This window comes from Molossus molossus, unplaced genomic scaffold (genome assembly GCF_014108415.1).
Source record: "Molossus molossus isolate mMolMol1 unplaced genomic scaffold, mMolMol1.p scaffold_m16_p_12, whole genome shotgun sequence".
Lineage (NCBI taxonomy): Eukaryota > Metazoa > Chordata > Mammalia > Chiroptera > Molossidae > Molossus > Molossus molossus.
Genome location: NW_023425347.1, coordinates 87,428,138 through 87,448,531, shown reverse-complemented (window position 1 = coordinate 87,448,531; position 20,394 = coordinate 87,428,138). Strand labels below are relative to the sequence as shown.

At 40.3% G+C, this 20,394-nt stretch overlaps 1 protein-coding gene across 4 annotated transcripts in view; it reads left to right on the top strand.

The window, feature by feature from the left end:
- Nucleotides 1-19,371, top strand: part of MACO1 (macoilin 1) — a 63,458-nt gene extending 44,087 nt beyond the window's left edge. For 2 of the 4 annotated variants that reach the window (XM_036255991.1, XM_036255990.1), the window contains 5 exons: nt 6,263-6,421; nt 7,763-7,945; nt 10,346-10,466; nt 12,932-13,106; nt 18,201-19,371. In XM_036255991.1, the coding sequence (XP_036111884.1) occupies nt 6,263-6,421; nt 7,763-7,945; nt 10,346-10,466; nt 12,932-13,106; nt 18,201-18,403 (841 nt within the window). In that variant the 3' untranslated portion in view covers nt 18,404-19,371. Of the gene's footprint in view, nt 1-6,262; nt 6,422-7,762; nt 7,946-10,345; nt 10,467-10,811; nt 10,875-12,931; nt 13,107-18,200 lie in introns of those variants that run through there. The other 2 variants (XM_036255993.1, XM_036255992.1) reach the window with 2 other exon arrangements.
- The last annotated feature ends 1,023 nt before the right edge of the window (nt 19,372-20,394 follow it).

Here is a 20,394-nt window from a genome sequence, read left to right as displayed (position 1 = left end):
AAGGATTGGACCAGCTTCTAATTTTATAGCACCATAGGTTCCTGGCTTCAAAGAACTTACAGTCTTTTTAAAAATAAGACACATACACATGAAAAGGTTAAAAACCAGAACAAATTAAAAAACAACACAAGGCAATGAATGGTTTAGTGCCAAATAATTATCAACAGTTAATGCCTTTTCAGATTTAAGAAAGACAGGGAACTTTGGGCTCTGGAGATCAGCACCTCATGCAGGAGAGTTTTAGTTTGTTGTTTGTTTTTATTTTTTTAACTGAGCCTTAAAGAATGAGTAAAATTTGAAAATTGGAGGCCATTCATTCCAGATGAGTGGTATAATTAAAGGCAGAAGATGTCTGGAAGCAAGGAGTAGGTCATTTTGGCTTGTGTGACAGGTTAGAAAAACCTGTCTTTCAATCACTTGGCTATATAATTTGGAGAGGACCTGGAGCCCCTTTTCCTACAGAGAAGCAGAATTGTAAGGTTCGTGTTGTTTTGCAGAACCTACAGCATCTCTTCAGTAGCACTTGAGAGTTCAGAGATAGCCAGTAGAGCCAAGGCTTCTCATCTTCCTGGTGGCTCATGGGGTCAAGCCAGCAGCCCATAGCAATATACACTTAGGTAGTTTTCTGGAGTGGGTGTGGAGTGTGACTCAGAGTATTTGGGGAACCTTGTCATCCTTAGGTGAAGTCCTGGCTGAGAAAAGGTCTCCCTCTTTTTTGTATGACTTGCTTCCTGGGGAAATTTACTGTCCCAAAGCCTTAAAGTTCCTCTACTTCTCAGACCTCAAAGCTTCAGGCTTTATAAAACCTTGAAGTTTTTGGCAGTACCCATTGGAGACATTTTTTTTTAATCCTCACCCAAGGATACTTTCCCATTTATCTTCAGATAGAATGGGGGGGAGGGGGAGAAAGAAGGAAAGAAACATTGACGTGAGAGAGACACTTTGATCGGTTGCCTCCCACATAACCCTGACCAGGGCAGAGGACTGAACCGCAACCGAGGTACATGTCCTTGACCAGAATTGAACCTGAGACTCTCTGGTCCGCAGGCTGACGCTCTAACCAATTAGCAACACCTGCCAGGGCCCCATTGGAGACTTAAACTTTTGATGAAGTCGTAGTACTGTGGGCTGTAATTCAAAGAATTCAACAGAAGATAAAGATTACAGACATTTAGACATAAATATCTTCCAACCTTTTCGGATACTGAGAAACAATACCCCTTTCTACTAAAATCTGACATTTGAATACTATACTTTGTTTTACTACCAGGTGTACTTCAAGATACTCAGAGATATTTTTCCTATTTAGCCTGCCTGAAAGGCTAATGTTTGAGCTTCATTCTTTTGGAGATTATTAAAATGTAAACCTTTTCCTATTAAAATTAAATAATTATCAACCATTTACATAGTAACTTACTTTTATTGGAAAAGATGAGAGGGAGAAGATGAGATAGAATTCAGGTTTGGAGTGGGTAAGAGGGATCCTCAACTTGTCAACTTTGTTTTGAAGTCAGCCTAGCCTATCAGAGTGCAGACCTGAGAAGTTCTGCTCTTGATGGTCCCACCTCTTGCTTGTGAGCTGGAGTTCAAATGTAGCTTCACAAGGTTGGAAGTTGAGTGCTGTCTTCTAAAATGATCAATGAAGTGACTAGGAAAGGTGCCTGGACCTAATAGGTAACATTTCGAGTTGGTTAGAACCCTTGTCTGATTGGCACAAATGGACATATTTATTGGACATATAAACTCTGGCTTTGCCATGGGCCCTGCCTGTATCCCAAGTGGTGACACCATTAGGCAGCCTTTGTAGGTGTGAAAACTAGTGCCATGGGAATTGGGCAAGCAGGAAGTGCATTTATTTCCTGCCTAACCCCTACCAAAGTTTGGTTAAGATCTGTCTGGCCCTTTAAAAAAAAAAAAATCCTCACCTGACGATATTTTTTCATTTATCTTCAGATAGAGTGGAAGGGAGGAAAGGAGTAGCGGGGAGAGAAAGAGGGAGAGAGAGAAAAACATCAGTGTAGAGAGACTGATCGATTGGTTGCCTCCCACATGACTCTGACCAGGGCCGGGGACTAAACCGCAACCAAGGTACATGCTCTTGACCGGAATCAAACCAGAGACTCTTTGGTCCAAGGGCCGATGCTCTAACCGCTGAGCCAAACCGGCCAGAGCCTTTTTTTTTTTTTGTATGAGATTATCATTCTTCTGGAGGAAATTTCTCTTTTACCCCTAATTGTCTATTGTGTAGGGAAGAGAGTAGGATTTAGTTCTCATAAATAGAGTATGAGCTCACAGATGAACTTTTCCCCTCCTTTCTTTCAATTCCTATTGACTGAAATGAGTTTTAGGGTTATAAACTTACTTCTGCCTCATGTTCTTCCTGAACACTTGCTTCTAATTTAGGTTGCAGCTATTGACATTTTAATAAAATCCCATGAATACATTTGAAGATTTTGCACTAACTTCTTAATACCGTTTAATTAGTTCCTCTTGATGCATCACATCAATAAATTAGATATCTGTATTTTTACCTAGGAAGTATTGACCTTCAGCACCAAAGAACTAAGTATATCATTAAGACAAATAGTTATCTGTTTAATAAATGCTCCTGGCATTTGACTGGCTTTATTCAGTTCAGTTTATTGATTTACATAATTTTTTAAAAATTCATGTATACACTTTTTTAATATATACACTTTTTAATGTGTGTGCGTAAAAACTGAACTATATCTTCACACACTGGAATATTATGCAGCAATTAAATTGTTTATGAAAAATTTCTAATGGTATGGGAAGGTGCTTAAGATATGAAAACTGTATTGTGTGGTACTCTCTCACCAATATTAAAAATATTTACATGTGTGAAGAAAGAGAAAGGAAAAAAGACATACAGAAAAGAAGTAAACCAAATGTGACTAGTGTGTGGATGAGAAGATTGAGTTGTTTACATTTTTATTCTTCATACTTTTCTGTTGTTGTATGCAATTTGTTTGTTTTTTATATTGATTGAGTGTCAGTTTTACAATAAAAAATAAATCCCATAAGGGGTTATAAATCATTTTAACCACCTACTTCAGTAAAGGTTTAAAATATAGTGAACCTTTAAGGTTAAGTTAATGCTTTCTTTAGCAAGACAATGAAAAACTTTCTGTCATAAATTTTAAGAATTACTTCGAATTCACCATTAGCACATTAAGTTATTTTACGTGTCATTGTGCAATGTTTCTATAAATCAGTGTTTCTTAAACTGGGTAATGCTGGTGCTAACCCACAGATTTGCTGCAACTATATGGAAAACAATAATTCAGAGTTTTACAAAATTGATGGTAGCAGTTGTGAAACTCCCAAAACATTTTAGTTCTATGTCTTGTGAAATTACTTTATTTTGGGAAATAAACTTTTTATTGAATTATAACACACATCCACCAAAGTACACAAATCTTAAGTGTACAACTTAAATATTTTCTATATACCTTTGTAACCACATTATTTTATTTTTGTGGTTTTGTGCTATGTATCTTTGACAAAATTTTTGTAGTTCTACATAAAAAAATATATAGTTGTTTAGTGTTCTGCGGTCTCCATAAGTTACACTCTAGATATTTTGCACTTTTTGCTCTCATAATTGCATTAACTCTTTGGGTTCTTACATTTTACAAGGAGCTCTAAAATTTCATTCAGAATATTGTTATTTTTAGTTCATGACAGGAAAATTGGCTTTTATCAATTAAAAAATGCAAAAAAGTAATAACTGCTAATTATTGACATCTAGCCTGTTCAGATTTAATTTTTTTTTCATTCCCAATGTGGCACATGTTTTCCCCCAGTTGGCTGGTTGTGTGGAACTTGATTCCTGTGCCTCTGCATATGATACAGCTTAGGTTGCTAATCTGAAGAAGCAGATCAGCAGCCAGTGGTAAGTGTGTCAGGCCTAGAAATCCTAGACCAAGCTGGGAGGAACTTTAGAGATCGTTAGCCTCAGATGGGGAAACTGAGTCCTGGAAGGTTACATGGCTTATCCAGGGTCACAGAGTTGGCACCAGAGCTATCTAGAATCCTGATCCTAAACCCCATTACTAAACCATGCTAAGTCCCTATTCTCATCTTAAAATTCACCCTTGCAATTCTTAGACTGTGAAATCTACTTCTCAGGCAAGATAAATTACCTAACATGTTTTTCAGCCAAACTTCTTAATGGGGACAACCTGACAGCATCGACCTGTTTTGGAAAACATCCCTTGGGTTACTTCGGGCGAATGAGGGATGGTGTGGGTTGGTATAAATGTCAGTCTGTAATTGTTTAGAGCAGTTCCGGGAGGACATTCAACTGGAATAACTCTGGCAATAGGGAAAGTGTGGTGTGATGTTGATTTGTGACCCTTCCCTGGGGAGTGAACTGTGTCAGTAGACCCGACAGAGCTTCTGTAACACAAGGTCTTCAGTCTGTACTCCCGGTCACTGGACAGGGAGGCTAACTACTGTGCTTGGGAGATGATCATCAGTGTTATATGACATTTTGTTTTTGAGGTTTTGTTTCAGTTGGCTAAAGGTAGATAAGTAAATAAGGCTGCTCTTTGGTTTTCTAAGAGAGGTCAGGCAACATATATTTAGTAAGTGCTGATGACTGTGGTGGGCCCTGGGGATTTAGTGCTTAATAAAACACGTCTGTCAGGACTTAGTCTGTGGAGCTGAGATCACGAAGGGAGAGATCACCATTGCCCTCCAGAGGTCCTGGTTCTGTTGGTATGTTGTATTCGTGAAATGCACAAGTCTCATCAGAGCACACTGATTTTTGCCTGCCTGTAAGTTTGTAGGGAAAGGTGTCTGAGTCTCACATGGCAGCCATCCTTGGCCTGACCTTCAGTGGCACTCACCGAAGTCCCATCCACCAGACCCATTCTATCCTCTCTCACTCTGTTCCCAGAGTACGAGCCTTCCTCTGAGGCCAGACTGATTGCTCTGTCCCTCAAATATCTATGGCTGTTCCTGTCTTTAAACTTTTGGACATGTTTTCTCCCCTTATTTAGAACACCTCCCTCCCCCTTCTGTTTCTTTAAATCCTGCCCAACCGCAACCATTGAGGCCCAATTCAGTTCCCATCTTCTCTCCTCAGAACTCATTTGGCACTTCTACCCATACCATGCTATGTATGATAAAACTATAGTTCAGCCTACTGGTGAAGAGTAGACTCTGGAGCTAGCCTACCTATGTGACCTTGGCTGGAAGCTTCCCTGAATCTAGATTTCTTCATATATACAAATGGGAGTAATAATTGCACTTAGCCATAAGATGTGCAGATTGAATGAGTTCATACTATTAAAATCCATAGAACAATGCCTGGTACATAAGTTCTCATTAAATATTAGTTATTATTTCTTCTAGCATGTGTTTAATCATGGCCTTTCTTGAGTTGTTGTTTAATCATTTTAAGTATCTATCTGTTAGCCCTTAGTGAAAGTGTCAAGTCCTCTCATGAAGAAAGGGGCTTGATTTTACACTTTTTGTTGACTTTCCCCAGCCATACTTGTGCATATAATAGTTTCCCAATACATAATGCTTAAAATGAAACCACTGCTGTATTAAATAAAGAAAATAGATGGAACAGGAGTAAGGAATTGAAGAGAAAGAATAGGCTTCAGTTCACAGGTGGAGTTTTCTTATGATTCTTACAGCATGCAATGTGTTCCTTTTTTTTTTATTGTCATGAATCTAATGAGCTCTTCTGTCATACTCACCAGAAGTGTGAACATCATTTAGCAAGAATGCTAGCAATTTCAGGAGGTTGTTTCAGACACTGTTTTCTTCTAGGCCTGTGCTGGGATGGAATCTCAGACAGTAGATTCTGACCTATCAGAATATCTCAAAGCAGGTGGGTCCTGAGCTGGGTGTTACTAACATACCTCCCTTGCTGAGGGGCATGGGAAATTCACCAGTAGGGAGGGGACCTTACCCTTCAGCCACCCTCTCTCTGCCTTTCCCTCCTCCTCTTTTAGGAGCTTAGCTGCTCACAAGCACCATCTTTATCTGTCAGTGTTCACAAACATTTGGGGAAAATCAAAAGTTACCCTCTGGTGGGAAGAGGTGGGGACCCAGGCAGAAACTCACACTATAGAACCAGTTACAGACAGGAGTTGTGGTGATGGCAAAAGCTGCCAGAGAGGTCCTCAGCCATCTACCCAGCAGTCTGGGACTTTAGCCAGGGTCTCCACAGAGCCCCATGGGTGCCCTCTCTGTGATGAAAATGCTGTGCTTCTCCTTCTAGGCTGGAACAAGACATTAAAAAGTTAAAGGCTGACCTACAGGCCAGCAGGCAAGTGGAACAAGAGCTCCGCAGTCAGATCAGCTCCCTCTCGAGCACCGAGCGAGGGATCCGCTCAGAAATGGGCCAGCTCCGGCAGGAGAATGAGCTGCTGCAGAACAAGTATGTGCATCTACTGGGGCTTTGGTGAGGCAAGTGGCCTCACTGTTTCTTTTGTTCCCAGGGATTGGAGCACAAGGTGTATAATGACAAAGGGACCTGCAGAGGGCTTTTTAAATAAAATGTTTAAAATAGTTAATTTAGTACCAGATATTGATCATGTTATAAAATCTATAAGAATTTATTTTATTTCAACAAGTTTATTAATGGTGCTATTTTGTCTTCTCTCATTTAATAACCTCTCTTAGTTTAAAATAGTTATCAAACTTTTGTAATATATGTAAAGTTGACAAGAAGTATTTCTGCCCAAATTTGAAGCTCTTGCTCCTTTGAGTGAAAGTTTCCAGAGCATTAGACTGTATTTACTTTGATTTTCAAAACTAAAAATTGACATTAAACTTTGATTTTATTGAAGAGGCAGGCAAAAAGCCAGCTCTTCTTTGTGAATTCCTATACTTTCTACTAATTCATTCTGGAATTACTTCTTGACTCAATGTGGGTCTGTCCTTTTTTAAAAAAAATCTCTAAGCACTGTCTGTCTGCAGTAGTGATTACTATTATAGGTTTTGGGTTTTCTGGGCTTGCCCCATTGAAAGAGTAGTCCTTCAACATTTTTAAGGAATGTAACTCAAAAGCTAAAGCATTATAGGTAAATAACCTCTCCATTGCTTCTGACCCACATATGTGATGGCTGTAGCATTGATACATAGAGAACATCTCACCCTTATTGATATATTTAGATAAACTCACCTTATATTGCTATGTAAAGCTGGGAGTGGTCGTAGCCAGGGAAGGGGGAATAGGGCTGAAATTTCTAACTGAAATGAAGCATCCTGTGACTCTATTAGATCTATTTTGGGATACTCTGGAAAAAAAGTCTCACAGCTGGAAAGGAAAGGCTGTAGCATAATTACGTTCAGGCAAAGAAAGACCTTCTCCCACCTGCCCTTTACCTCAGTTTCAGCGGGCTGGCTCCATCAGTTGTACCTTGGTTAGACTGAAGTTCTTTCAGGGTGCATTGGGGCACTTGAGTTACTTCTACAGTTACCTTTCCCTCTGATAGAAACTTGTTTTACCCTGTTTTCTGAATTACCTTCTGTAGCTAGAGCAGAGGCTAGTTCTGATTCTGTATCTTGTATGGCAGCTTGCTTATTGGTATTTAGGAATTGTTAAATAATAATGACAGTGTGTTTTCCCAGGGCACTCTGGAAGTTGATGTTTATGTTTCCTGTTCAGACCTCTTTTTTACTTTGGCCTTAAAATAATAAAGAGGAGCCCTATTTCTCCAGGGTTTATAGTGGGATTGTAATTGTAAAACTCTGTGTGACAATCATGTTTATATAGGTTACATAATGCTGTACAAGTGAAGCAGAAAGACAAGCAGAATATCAACCAGTTGGAGAAAAAGCTAAAAGCTGAGCAGGAAGCCCGGAGCTTTGTAGAAAAGCAGTTAATGGAGGAGAAAAAAAGGAAGAAATTAGAAGAAGCTACTGCTGCCCGGGCTGTTGCATTTGCTGCTGCGTCTAGGTATGTTTGCATCACCTGAGTGCTTAATCTATGGTCGGCTTTCCTGGTACCGAGACAGCCATGGGAATGTAATGCCTTGCGCAGGACTGGAAATACAGCAGTCATGCATGGATGGATTGCTTTTAAGTATGGTTTTATTAGCTGGTTTGAACTCCATCTGCAAACTTGCAATCTCTTATACTTAAAACAACTTCATCCTCAGTGACCTCATCCATAAAGTGGGATGAGGGAATCACCACCATGCCTCCCACACCTGGGAGGCGAAGTATTGCTCATAAGGGGGTTTCTAGTAATTTTCTTCAAGACTGATAATTAAACACTTTGAAAGAACCAATCTAGAATTTTGTTCCCTTTATAGAACTATCATTACTCCCTACTCTTAGGTTTGTGTTTCTGGAGTTGTTGTTTTTTTAACCCTCACCCAAGGATATTTTTTCATTTATCTTCAGGTAGAGTAGGAGGGAGGGGAGGGAGGAGGGAGGAGAGAGGCATCGATTGGTTGCCTTCCACAGGACCCCTACCAGGTCCAGGGAGCAAACCGCAACCGAATGCCCTTGACCAGAATCGAACCCGAGACTCTTTGGTTCGTGGGCTGACACTCTAACTGCCGAGCCAAACTGGCCAGGGTTGTTTCTGGAGTTTTTATCTTAAAATGGAAGAAAGGTAATATCTTGGTTCCCCAAGTACTGTGTACTAACTGCTCATGTCTTTGTTAGATATCAACAGACTGTCAAATGAGCTGAAAAAGAGGGGGGTGGGGCGCGGGATGAAATGTAAGTCACTGTTAGATATCATTGAACTTGTAGAGTGATGAAAATTAGGGACTACTTCCTGTACCATTGAAAAGTATGTAGATATTCCAAACCTGATATGTAACTGCTATCTGAATATCAGAAGGCGAGAAAATAGTTAAGAGCCTCTTTGTTTTTGGCTTATGAACTTCACTTTATCATTTTTTATTTTTTATTTGTTTTGACTAGTGAAGTCAGCTGCATAAGTGGGGGTCAGTTATGGGTTTTCACATGCTGAGTGAGGGTAAATTATTATTTATTTCATCTTTAAGTTTCTTTAGTAATTTGTATATGTGATATGATTCTGCTGCCATTCTTCCTTAAGTTTGGCTTTTTTGTATTTGGTATGTTAATAGCCTTCTCTTGGGTTCAGGCATTTGTAGAATAATTGATCAGGTATCAGTTTCCCTTTTAGAAAATAACAGCAGGAGAGAGCTCTTTCTCCCGTGTGATCCTGTCTCCTCCCCAGCAGACTCTGTGCTGCAGATAGCTCAACTCACTTGGCCCATCAGCACCTACACAGCCACACAAAACCCTTTACTAGTCTGCTAACCCTAACCCTAATCTAATGTGGGTTATTTGTTTGTTCATTGTTTAAAGACTTGTAAGCATTTCTGAAGCACTTAACACTTGCCAGAAATTTTCCTGAACAGTAATCTAGTGTGGCCTGTGCTGTCCTTAATTCATCCAGCACCCATCCTTTTTTCCCAAAATTCACTGAGGAGGAGATGACAGTTCCTTAACCATATTGTGCAGTGTCTCTTATGCCCGAGAATCAGTAAGATGGTTTTAGTCTCTACCCTAAAACCCTTTTGTTTCCAGTTAAGCTTGTTTTGTTAGGTGGTCCTTGTTTGCCATCACTTGTGTAGAATTTGTTTTTATTCTTAGGTAAATCTCAAGGCATCACGTCTCTCACTGGACCTACATTTTTGGGTAGGCAAAGGACACCTACTTTCTCCATCAGGCTGTTTCTGAAATCTGAACAGTTAATCAGATTTGGACTAGCCTTTGCCATCATCTTCTGTAGTTTATTCTTCTCGTAACCTTGAGAAGCCACTTAATGCTGCTCCCTTCTTTTTCTGTTTACTCTGGGCCTGTGGCAACTTCATGACTAAAGAAAGATGAAAATCCCAATGCATAGTCCCTCAAAAGTGAATTTTTTTTTGGCTCACTGCCCCCTGCTGGGCATGTCCAGCTTTGTCTTGCTCAGTTTGGGTGCATTGTCTTTGAGTCTTATGGCCTGGTGGGAAGCTTGCTGGGAAACCTTAGTTCTTATGTGACATACAAACTAGGTGACCTTTGACTAGTAGTATGTCTGTGTAGCTTCAGTTTTCTTATTTATAAAATGGGAAAATATATCCTATTCTCATAAAGAAGGTAGTATGGGTAAAGTACCTAGCTTGGTGCCTGACTCATATTAGATATCCAGGTAATAATAATTATTTTAGAGAGTTTGTTGAAATTATCAAAGAATAGAAAGAATGAGCAGTCTAAACCGAACGCTCACACCTGACTAACTCTGGAGTATAAGAGAAATATCAACCCTGCAATATAAGTAAACATGTAGTCTTTGTAAGTCCTCTTATTTCCTTCTCTTCTTTTTCAAAAGGGGAGAGTGCACCGAAACCTTACGGAATCGGATCAGAGAATTAGAGGCAGAGGGCAAGAAGCTCACAATGGACATGAAGGTGAAAGAAGACCAGATCAGAGAACTAGAACTGAAAGTTCAGGTGATGGGAGAACAAACAATGTTCTCGTACTTGAATTCCTCTTCTGTGTTTGATCTGTGGTTGATGATATAATGTGGAGATGGTACTTTTTAATACAGTCAAATCCCATTGCATCTGAAAATCTCTGTGATAAAAGGAAGCTCTAATCTTGTCCAGCTTATTCATGTCATATTTAATTTAGCCAGATTCTAACACAAGCCAGAAATGTTGGTGTTCCCTTAACATGTTTTATACCAGAATTCGACTTACTGTAGATTCATTTCATTTTTTCAGATTATAGGCCAGATTAGTATCCTTTGGAATTTATACATCTCTTATTAGCCCTAACCCTCTGTCCATTGCCAGGAATGGACCATTCTGTGTGGCTCTGAGCCTTCCAGATTGCAGTTCTGAGCAGTACACTGTGAGGAAAGCTGCCAGTGCTGTGAACATAGCCAGTTTTGGAGGCCGTGTATACTGTAGCCAGGTATTTGTCATTGGCTCTTCAAGGGAACATTTAAAACTAATGTCATATTATTGTAAAGTTACAGTAATTTGACTCATAAGGAACTGGTAAGAAATTACTAGCAGGTCAGTAGAGTAGAATAGATAACCTAGAGACGCCTGAAGTGTGCAGTAAAGGTGGCATTAGAAATAAAAGTAGGTCATCTCATACTACACAAAAATTAATTCCAGATGAAGAGTTGAATGTAGAGAAAGAAAAAAAAAAGAAACATTTTGTTTTAAACTAGGTGAAAATATAGTAGAATTTTTTAAATTTTGAAACGGGAAGACTTTCTAAACAAAAATAATGGAAGAGGTGATAGAAAGGAGACTAAACATTGGATGATGGGTACACAATGCAATATACAGATGAGGTATTATAATATTAACTGTGTCACCCCAATAAATTTATTATAAAAATTAAATAAGTTAAAAATTATACTGCAGTTAAAAAAAAAAGAAAGAAAGAAAAAAATCACAAAGCAAAAGATATAAATAAAAAAATCCGTTGAGGAGTGTATAGATATTGCAACAGATATAACTAAGGAATTAATACTCTTGATATGTAAAACACTCATGAAAATGGCTAAGCTTAAATATACAGAAAAATAGGCAAAGGATGCAAACATTTAATTCACAGAAGAAATAGAAATGGCTTATAAGAACATACAAATATATCCTTATTAATCACTATACATATCATTTATCTCCTGTGAAATTAGCAAAGAATTTTTAAATGATATTATCAACCTGGGTAAGCCTGCAGTGAATAGGCCTCGTACACTGCTGGTGGAATTGTAACTTTCTGGAAAGGGCATGTACTTAGGCTTCAGCCTAAGGTAAATATTTTTAAATCTCACAAATGATAGATATACAAAGATGTTCATCATGGTGGTATATAAATGAAAAAAAAAAGGAAACAATTTTAACAATCGGTGATTTGTTTAATAGATTATGGGACATATATATATGGGAATATATTATACAGCCATTGAAATTACATTTTCAAAGAACTTTTGAGATTACATTTTTTTAAAACTATACAAAACTGTATATATACTGTGATTTCAGTTATGTTAAAAATACACATATGCTTAAAAGATTAAAAGACTATATATCAAAACTTCACAGTATTGGGATTTTGGGCAGTTTTCATTTTATTCTTTGAACTTTAATATATTTTTTAATTCTCTATAATAAGTTTGGATTCTATTTTATTTTTTTATTTCTTTATTTATTTATTTATTTTTTTTATCCTCAACCGAGGATATTTTTCCATTTTTTGTACAGATAGAGTGGGAGGGAGAGAGAGGAAGGGAGAGACAGACAGAAACATCGATGTGAAGGGACACATCGAGTGGCTGCCACCCGCACAACCAACCAGGGCCGGGGACAAACTGCAACCGAAGTACGTGCCCTTAGCGGGAACCGAACCCGGGTCTCTCCAGACCGCAGGCCGACGCTCTAACCGCTGAGCCAAACTGGCCAGGGCTGGATTCTATTTTAAAATGAAGAAATTAGAATATCTAGATACATACATTTATTGTCTACATTACCAGATGTTTTAAGTGGGCTTATTCTGCAGTATGCCCTGTTAAAATAATTAACATTTTTATCATTTTTAGTGCAGGGTGAGAGTAGAGTTTTGGCAAATTTGACTACAGTATTACAGCAACATTTACAATTGGCAGCAAGGAAAACATTCTTTTTGGTTCTGAATTAGGCCTGCAAGAAAGGGTCTTATTTGGAGACAGAAAAGCCCAATATAGTCAAATTTATCTACTAAAATGTTTTTTGTATGTGTCACCATATAAGTACATTTTGTCCTCTAAATGGTAAGTTCTAAACCCTCTGAATAGTAGCATTCTGTGTTCTAGGGACCAGGTCAATAATAGTAGGATTTTATTTGTGATTTCAGGCTAATTTGTAGACACCGATGCCAAAACTATCTTGTAACATTGCTGCTTTGATGATATTGATAGGAGCTTCGGAAGTATAAGGAAAATGAGAAGGACACTGAGGTGTTAATGTCAGCTCTCTCAGCCATGCAAGATAAAACACAGCACCTGGAGAACAGCCTGAGCGCAGAAACGAGAATCAAGCTGGACCTGTTCTCTGCACTTGGGGACGCAAAGCGACAGCTTGAGATTGCCCAAGGTAGGAGAGCAGCAGGCCCCAGGTGAGATGGTGTGGCTGAGAGTGCACAGGGATGCAGAGAGCTCAGTTTTCTACTTAAGTGGTAGGTGCCCAACGTTGACACTTAAGAATCATCACATTAATTTATTCCTGTAGACATATTTTGAAGTGAGAATATGTCAAGAGCAGGGCATACAGAGAGGAGTATGAACTTCTGTGGTCAAGGAGCTCACAGTGTTGTTGAAGAATTAGAGGACTGCAGAGACCCAGAGGTGCTGGTGCAGGGTCTGTGGGAACATGGAGAGAGTCAGGGTCAAAGCCAGGCTGGGAAGTCAGGGCTCAGGGAAGCTGGTATCTGAGCTGGGTCTTGAATGATAAGAAAAGGTTAGCCCAGTGAAGGAGCAGTATAGTAGGAGTGAGGTCTAGAGAGGCATCTGAACAGAAGAAGCAGCTTGAGCAAGGCCAGGGAAGCTAGGAGGGCCTGATGTGTTCAGAGCTGCAGCTGGCCCTGCTTGGTTAGAGAGGAGGCTACAGACGAGGGAGTGGTGAGGAGAGTGAAGAGCTAACTGTTCACTCAGCAGTTGTTTACTGAGACGTGCTGCATGCCAGGCACTGTGAGAATCCCAGAGGGGATGGACAATAACAAGCAAATATGCGTCAGATGGTATGGTGCAAGGGAAAGAAAATAAAGTAGTGCAAGGCAGGGTTGTGCATGTGTGTGTCTGTGTCTGTGTGTCTGTCTGTCTGCCAGTTTGACATGGTAAACATGGAAAATATTTTGAGTAGGTAGCCTTTGAACAGAGACTGAAAGGAAGAGAATGAGTGAGTCATGTAAATCTCTGGGGGGAAAGGACTTCAGGCAGAGGGAGCACGTGTGGTGGCCACTGGGACTGCAGCCTGAGTGATGGGGAGAGTTGTCAACCTCAGAAGTAGCAGGAGCCACATTCTGCCACACTTTGTAGCCCATGACAAGGGCTTTGGACTTTACTCTGAGTGACATGGAACACTTTTTTTTTTTTTAATTACTGATTTTAGAGGGGAGAGGAGGGAAAGAAAGAGAGAAACATCGATTTGTTGTTCCACTTGTTTATGTTCCACTTATTCATTGGTTGATTCTTGTCTGTGCCCTGACCAGGGATCGAACCCAACTTTGGCACATCCAGATGACACTCTAACCAACTGAGCTACCTAGCCAGGGCTTGACATGGGACACTTTTGGAAAGCTTCTGAACAGAGGCATAACATGGACTCATGAAAAGAAATTTGGATTTTGTCCAAAAAATTAATTAGCCACTGATAAATTATTGAAAAAAAATTTAAATAGTTGACTTAGTAGAAAGAAAAGGATAATTCAAAAAGTACTTAAATAGTATTTACAGTTACTATGTGTAAAGCATTATACTAGAAGCTAAAGGAGAGACAGATGAGCAATAGTCTAGTGGGGGATCCACCAGGGCAGTGGTGCTCAAACATTTTGGTCTTAGGGATCCCTTTACACTTAAAATTATCAAGTACACCAAGGAGGTTTTTTGTTTTTTTGTTTTTTTTTAACAACTGGATTATATTTGTCAACATTTACCTGTTAGAAATTAAAACTTAAAACATTTTTCTTTTTTTTTTTTTAAGTTTTTCCTTTATTGATTTTTAGAGAGAGAGGAAAGGAGAGGGAGAGAGATAGAAACATCAATGAGAGAGAACATCGATTGGCTGCCTCCTGCATGCCCCCCACTGGGGATCAGGCCCACAACCTGGGCATGTGCCCTGACTGGGAATCGAACTGGTGACCTCTTGGTGCTTGGGTCGACGCTCAACCACTGAGCCTCACCAGCCGGGCAAAACATCTGTTTCTTAATTTATTTTAAAATAACATAAGCATATTACTTGTTAACGTGTAAATAACATATTTTTATGAAAAAGTATATTTTCAAAAAAATTTTAATAAGAAAAGTGGTGTTCATTTACATTTAGCAAATCTCTTTAGTTTCTGGCTTGATAAAAGATAGTTCCATTTCTTTCTCTGTTTCTACATTCAATCTGTTGTAATTTCACTTGCCATGTTGTTTCTGGAAGACTCTTTTCATGCCCATGAGTATGAAGAAGGCAAATAATGTTTGAGTATTATTGTGAGGATCATGTGGCCCCTGTGAGAGGGCAAGCCAAGCGGTGAGGCCTGCTGCCATTAGGTAGAGGCAGAGGGTTGGAAAGGCAAGAGGAGAGATCAGGAGTGGCTTCATGAGGGAGGGGTCATTGAGTGGGCTTTGAAGGGTGAATTCTGAGAACAGAGAATGGCAGGGAAGAACATTGTTACCTGAGGGGCTAGTGTAAATGAAGGAACGAAAGTGCTGGGAATGTCCAGGTGAGCAGTCCAGTGACCTCAAGCTGGGGGACCTGGAAGAAGAGAATGGGAGATCAGGAGGACCGTGAATGAAGCCATACTTGAGAAGGTATTTCCTAGATTTCAGGAGGAAGGGAGCAACATGTTCTGGCTGTTACTTTGGAAATCTCTTTCCAGTAGCAGTGTGAAAGATGGATTTGAAAGATTGAGTGGAGGCAGAGAAGTCACTTAGGAAGTTACCACTGTCTTCTAGCTAAGAGTGGTGGGTGTGGGTGTGGGTGTGGGTATGGTGGGGGGCAGGAGGGAGACAGTACAGACAGGGGAGAGAAGGATAAAGTTGCTGGAACCAAGAAAGAAAAGCAGGAAGATGTGAGGAATGAGAAGAGAGTGAATTTGGTTTGGGATGCTTTCATTTGGACTTGCTTCCTGGATACCCAGGTAAAAGACATTCATCAGTCAGTGGGAGTTTTGGGCCTAAACCTCAGGGAGAGGACCAAAACCTCCTTGGGTAGGAGGGTGGGATATAGCAGTTGTGAGAAGTTAGTGAAGCCATAAGAGTGGCTTGGGATGGCCCAGGTGGTGAAGCAAGAAGAGAAGGGAGTTGAGAATCAGGCTTATTAGCCTGTGGACTCAGGGAAAGGCATTTTTAAAAAAAGGTTCCTGAGAATCCTGCTTTAAAGCAGAACTTCTGATCACACAGTGGTGGTTTTTTTGTTTTTGTTTTGTTTTTTTGCCTGCTTGGTTCCGCTCCCTAAGAAATGGCCACCTCTCTTTGCTGCATCCAGTTTGCAAATTTGAAAGAGCTTCCCCCTGCAGTGAAGCAGCACCTGATCTCAGAGTAGCGCAGTAGCCAAGAGGAGCTTGGCTAGTCAGTCCAGGAGTTCTTGTAAAGCAACAAAGAAGCAGAGAAAAATGTCTGTTTTCAAAGCTCTGGGAATGTTTGCATATTACGGATTAAAGAAATCAAACTTAAATCAGCATAGAAATTTAAAAAATCCAGTAGCTCATATATCAGATGTTGGTAAAGTATTCTATTCATCTGAAGCTTATTGTGTTAAAAGGGAAGGAGGATTTTGATGCTTAAAGCTGAGGGGACTTGAAGTAAATCATAGGGAGCAGGTCCTTTCTATAGCCCTTTGCTGCTGCCTTTCCCACTACTTCCCTTCACTGCCATGCTCAGAATAAGAACCCAACTTTGTTCAAATCAACCCGTTGCCTTTCTCGTTCCTACTTTCTACATCATTTGATTCATCCTGGTTCCACAATGACTTTCATCTCTACTACATCCTTTTTAAAAATATGCTGCCATACTCATTTACATTTTAAATATATTACCATCTTTCATAGGACTCAAAATGAGTGCAACTCAAATGCAACCTTGTTCTTTTCTAAGCATTTAAGTTTCTGAAGGGCTGCTCCTAAGTGTTCTTCCCCTAGTAGACCAGGGAGCTACAAAGAATGATGGAAATTGCATGGGCTTTGAACAAAGTGGGCCTGGGTTGAAATCCTGCTCTATCTTAATAAGTGAATGACTTTGGGCAGGATGCATAACTCTCAGCGCCTCAAATTTCTTCTGGGCTGGGCACCAGGAGTATAGCAATGAAAAAAGTAGATAATCTCTCATGGAGCTCATGGTCCTGTGGAGAGATGATGGACACAAGCCATCACCTGAATGAATAGTTACACTCTGGAACCAGACAGCATAGATTTGAAGCCTGGCTCTGTTTGGTACTCACCCTCTGTATGTCTTACCCACCAGCTCCTGCCTGCCTCGATGCTATTTCCCTCTGTATGTCTCAGTCTCCTTATCTCTAAAATGGATGATGATGATGATGATTTCCACCTGATAGGGTTGTTGTGCTAGATAATGAGTTCATATGTGGAAGTACTTAGAATAGTGTCTGGCACATATGTGTTAGCTAATGTAATTATTATCATTATTACAAAGAATAAAGTGATAGGAAAGTGTAGGGTGTGTTGAGAATCTAGGATTTGGGGGTGGGTGGGTAGGGTCTGATTTAAATGAGAGGATTGGGGAAACCTTTGTGAGGAAGTAGAAACAGAAACCTCAAGGGTTAACAACAGAGAGAGCAGAAGGAGGGAAGGGAAATAGCCTGGAGGCAGGCAGGAGCTGGTGGGCAAGACACTGAGAGTAGGAGGGAGTGTGTTGTTAAGCCTTCGTCAGTGGCAAACTGGGCAGTTGGTCTGAGTCCTTGAGAACCCCAGTGCAGCAGCCACAGAGCTCCATTTATTTCCTGTCTGAGAACCTGGGTGTTGCTGTGACTGGTTCTGAGGCCTGGGTTCTGTATTGCTTGGCTTGACACTCGGAGATAGTTCACGCTCCCAGAAAAATAATGCAGCTCCAGAGGGAGAGCCGTAGTTCAAAGCACCTCTTAGCTGCCATCGTGTTGCCATCCTCAGCGTGGGCTCCTGCAGATGAACCTTCCTGCTTAGGCACGCCTGCATAGACAGGGTTCCTTTTATCCAGGGACTATGGCCCTCAGGCCAGAGCTGGCCTGCTGCCTGTTCTTGTGCCACCCATGGGCTAAGAATGGTTTCTCCATTCTTCCATGGTTTAAAGAATAAATAAATAAAAACACAACAAAGACAGTATGCGGCTCACACACCTGAAACATTTCCTTTTGGGCCCTTCACAGGAACATTTGCCTACCCTTATAAACCATCAGAGCTGGAGTCACCTCCACTGGGGGTTGGCCGAGGAGGGTGTTGTGTTGGGTTAGCCCTCCCTTCTCTCTAATGGTGGGTCTTTGATCTTCCAGGACAAATTCTTCAGAAAGACCAGGAAATCAAGGACCTAAAACAGAAGATAGCCGAAGTCATGGCCGTCATGCCCAGCATAACGTACAGTGCCGCCACCAGCCCCCTGAGCCCCGTTTCCCCTCACTACTCTTCCAAATTTGTGGAGACCAGCCCCTCTGGACTCGATCCCAATGCCTCTGTTTACCAGCCTATGAAGAAGTAAAGACCAGCTGTGTGTTTTGCCCAACAATTTGGTTACCAGAAGACATCGCAAAGGAGCGTCTCTGGCAGTCAAGATAACAAAAAGTTTATATTGTATTTTGTGGGACTGTATATGTTGTCGTTTTTAAAAAGGGGGGTAAAGATAACATCCAAGTCTGATTAGAACTGCCCATCAGTTTTTCTTGTAAATTTTTAGAAGACCTCACAGAACTTTGCAGTTTATTTTTCTCGGCCAATACATTAAAACCATTCTTGGATTTCAAATAGCCAATTTTGCCTTTTATGTATTCTTACAGTTTCCTCTTGAAGAAAAAAAAAACAAAAAATGGGGTTTTTGCTTCTCAACCCTCTAATTTTGTTTTGTTTTGTCCTTAAATAAGCAAAACCTGCACATTGGATCCACATGGGGTGATAATGAAAACCTTTTGTTTTTAGAGTGAAAGTTAAATAACCTTACACAGCTTTGATTGTATAGCTGAATTCAAGAAGGTGATTCTTGATATTACAGAAAACAAAAACCAATTACCCCTCTAAGGACCAAACAAATTCAAGGAGTGTCATTTAAGCTGAGGGGAAAGACTCAGGTGAGGAGACCAGCTGTGGGACAGTAACAGGAGTTGTGTTTGAAATGTTTCTATTCCCATCAGTGTGTTTAGTCCTAGGAAATTGCTAGCAGCAGTTTTGTTCACAGTGCCTTGGGAAAAGACATTTCAAGAGGAAACTCAATGGTTGTAGACTTTCCCCCTCTTTGTCATCATCTGTCTTCTGTCTGTATCAAGCTCAATGCAGATCCTGCTGTACAGCTGGTGGGTAGCTGGGCTGCTCGTTACCATGGCCGCCACTTCTGTTTCCTTTCTAGAAAGCAGCACAGCTCTGGACTTGTCTCGAGGCCAGCACCGTGGTAAGGGGAGCTGGGCCTGGTTTGTGTACGAGAGACTGCAATGATGGCGAATAACAGCTGCAGTTCTAGGCTTTTTGTTTTTGTTTTGTTTTATTTCCATTTCATTTCACTTAAGTGTGCTTTCTACTCTTCATCACTCTCCATCCTCTTGTGTTTGACAGTTAAAAGAAATTTGACTATTCCTCAGCTCTTGTGCCAAGGAAGGTTTTCTTTTAAGAATTTTAAACTCAAAACTGCACAAAGATTTCAGTTTCAAGTGTATATTATACATTGGTAGAAAAGTGTTTGCACTGGCAACTTTTGGAAGTGTTTAAGAATCAGGGTGGGGTGGGGGAGGGACTGGGAGAGGGAGGGGCAAAGCAAAACTGTATTTGGAAACTAGGAAAAATAAGAAACCAAATAGATTGGTTTTGCTTCCTTGCCGTGGATTCTGGAAGGACATAGTTCTTCTAAAATTTCCTGTTAATTGGCATGAACATCTCATTTAAAGCAAATTAAGTAGGACAAGCAAGTCAGCAAAATAGAAGTATTAAAAAGAATCATCCTTTCAATCACAGCTCTTATTTTGGGATTAAAAAAAAAAAAAGAAAACTTCTAGCTTTAGCCAGGTGTGCATGTTGCTGCCATTTTGCATTTTTAAATCATCTTGTGTAATTGTCACCATGAAAGTGTTACTCGGAATTGTCATAGAATTTTTTTCATCTTTGTGCAAAAACATGGAAAATTGTCACTGACTTTGTTTTGAGGTTTCCCCCATTTTGCTGCCTTTTGGGACACTATTTTCGTTAAATACTTGGTCTTGGCTGCATTTTTTTTTCCCTGTGGGGTTCAAAAGAATAAACATTTTCTTACAGATAAACTAGTTTTCTGCCTTTTTAACTTTTCAGGAGGGCACAAGTTAGATTGTTCTGAATGGACCTTACATCGTTGCTCTTCTCATCTCAGCACCCAGTCAGGTGACTGCGTCCCTGCGGCTGGGAGCAGACGCAGGATTCAGGATGGATCCATCCAGGGTCTCAAGTTGGCTTCAGTTCTAGTCTTACTTAAGACACATTCATTCGCATTCTGTTTCCTCTCTCTTGCTCTCCCTC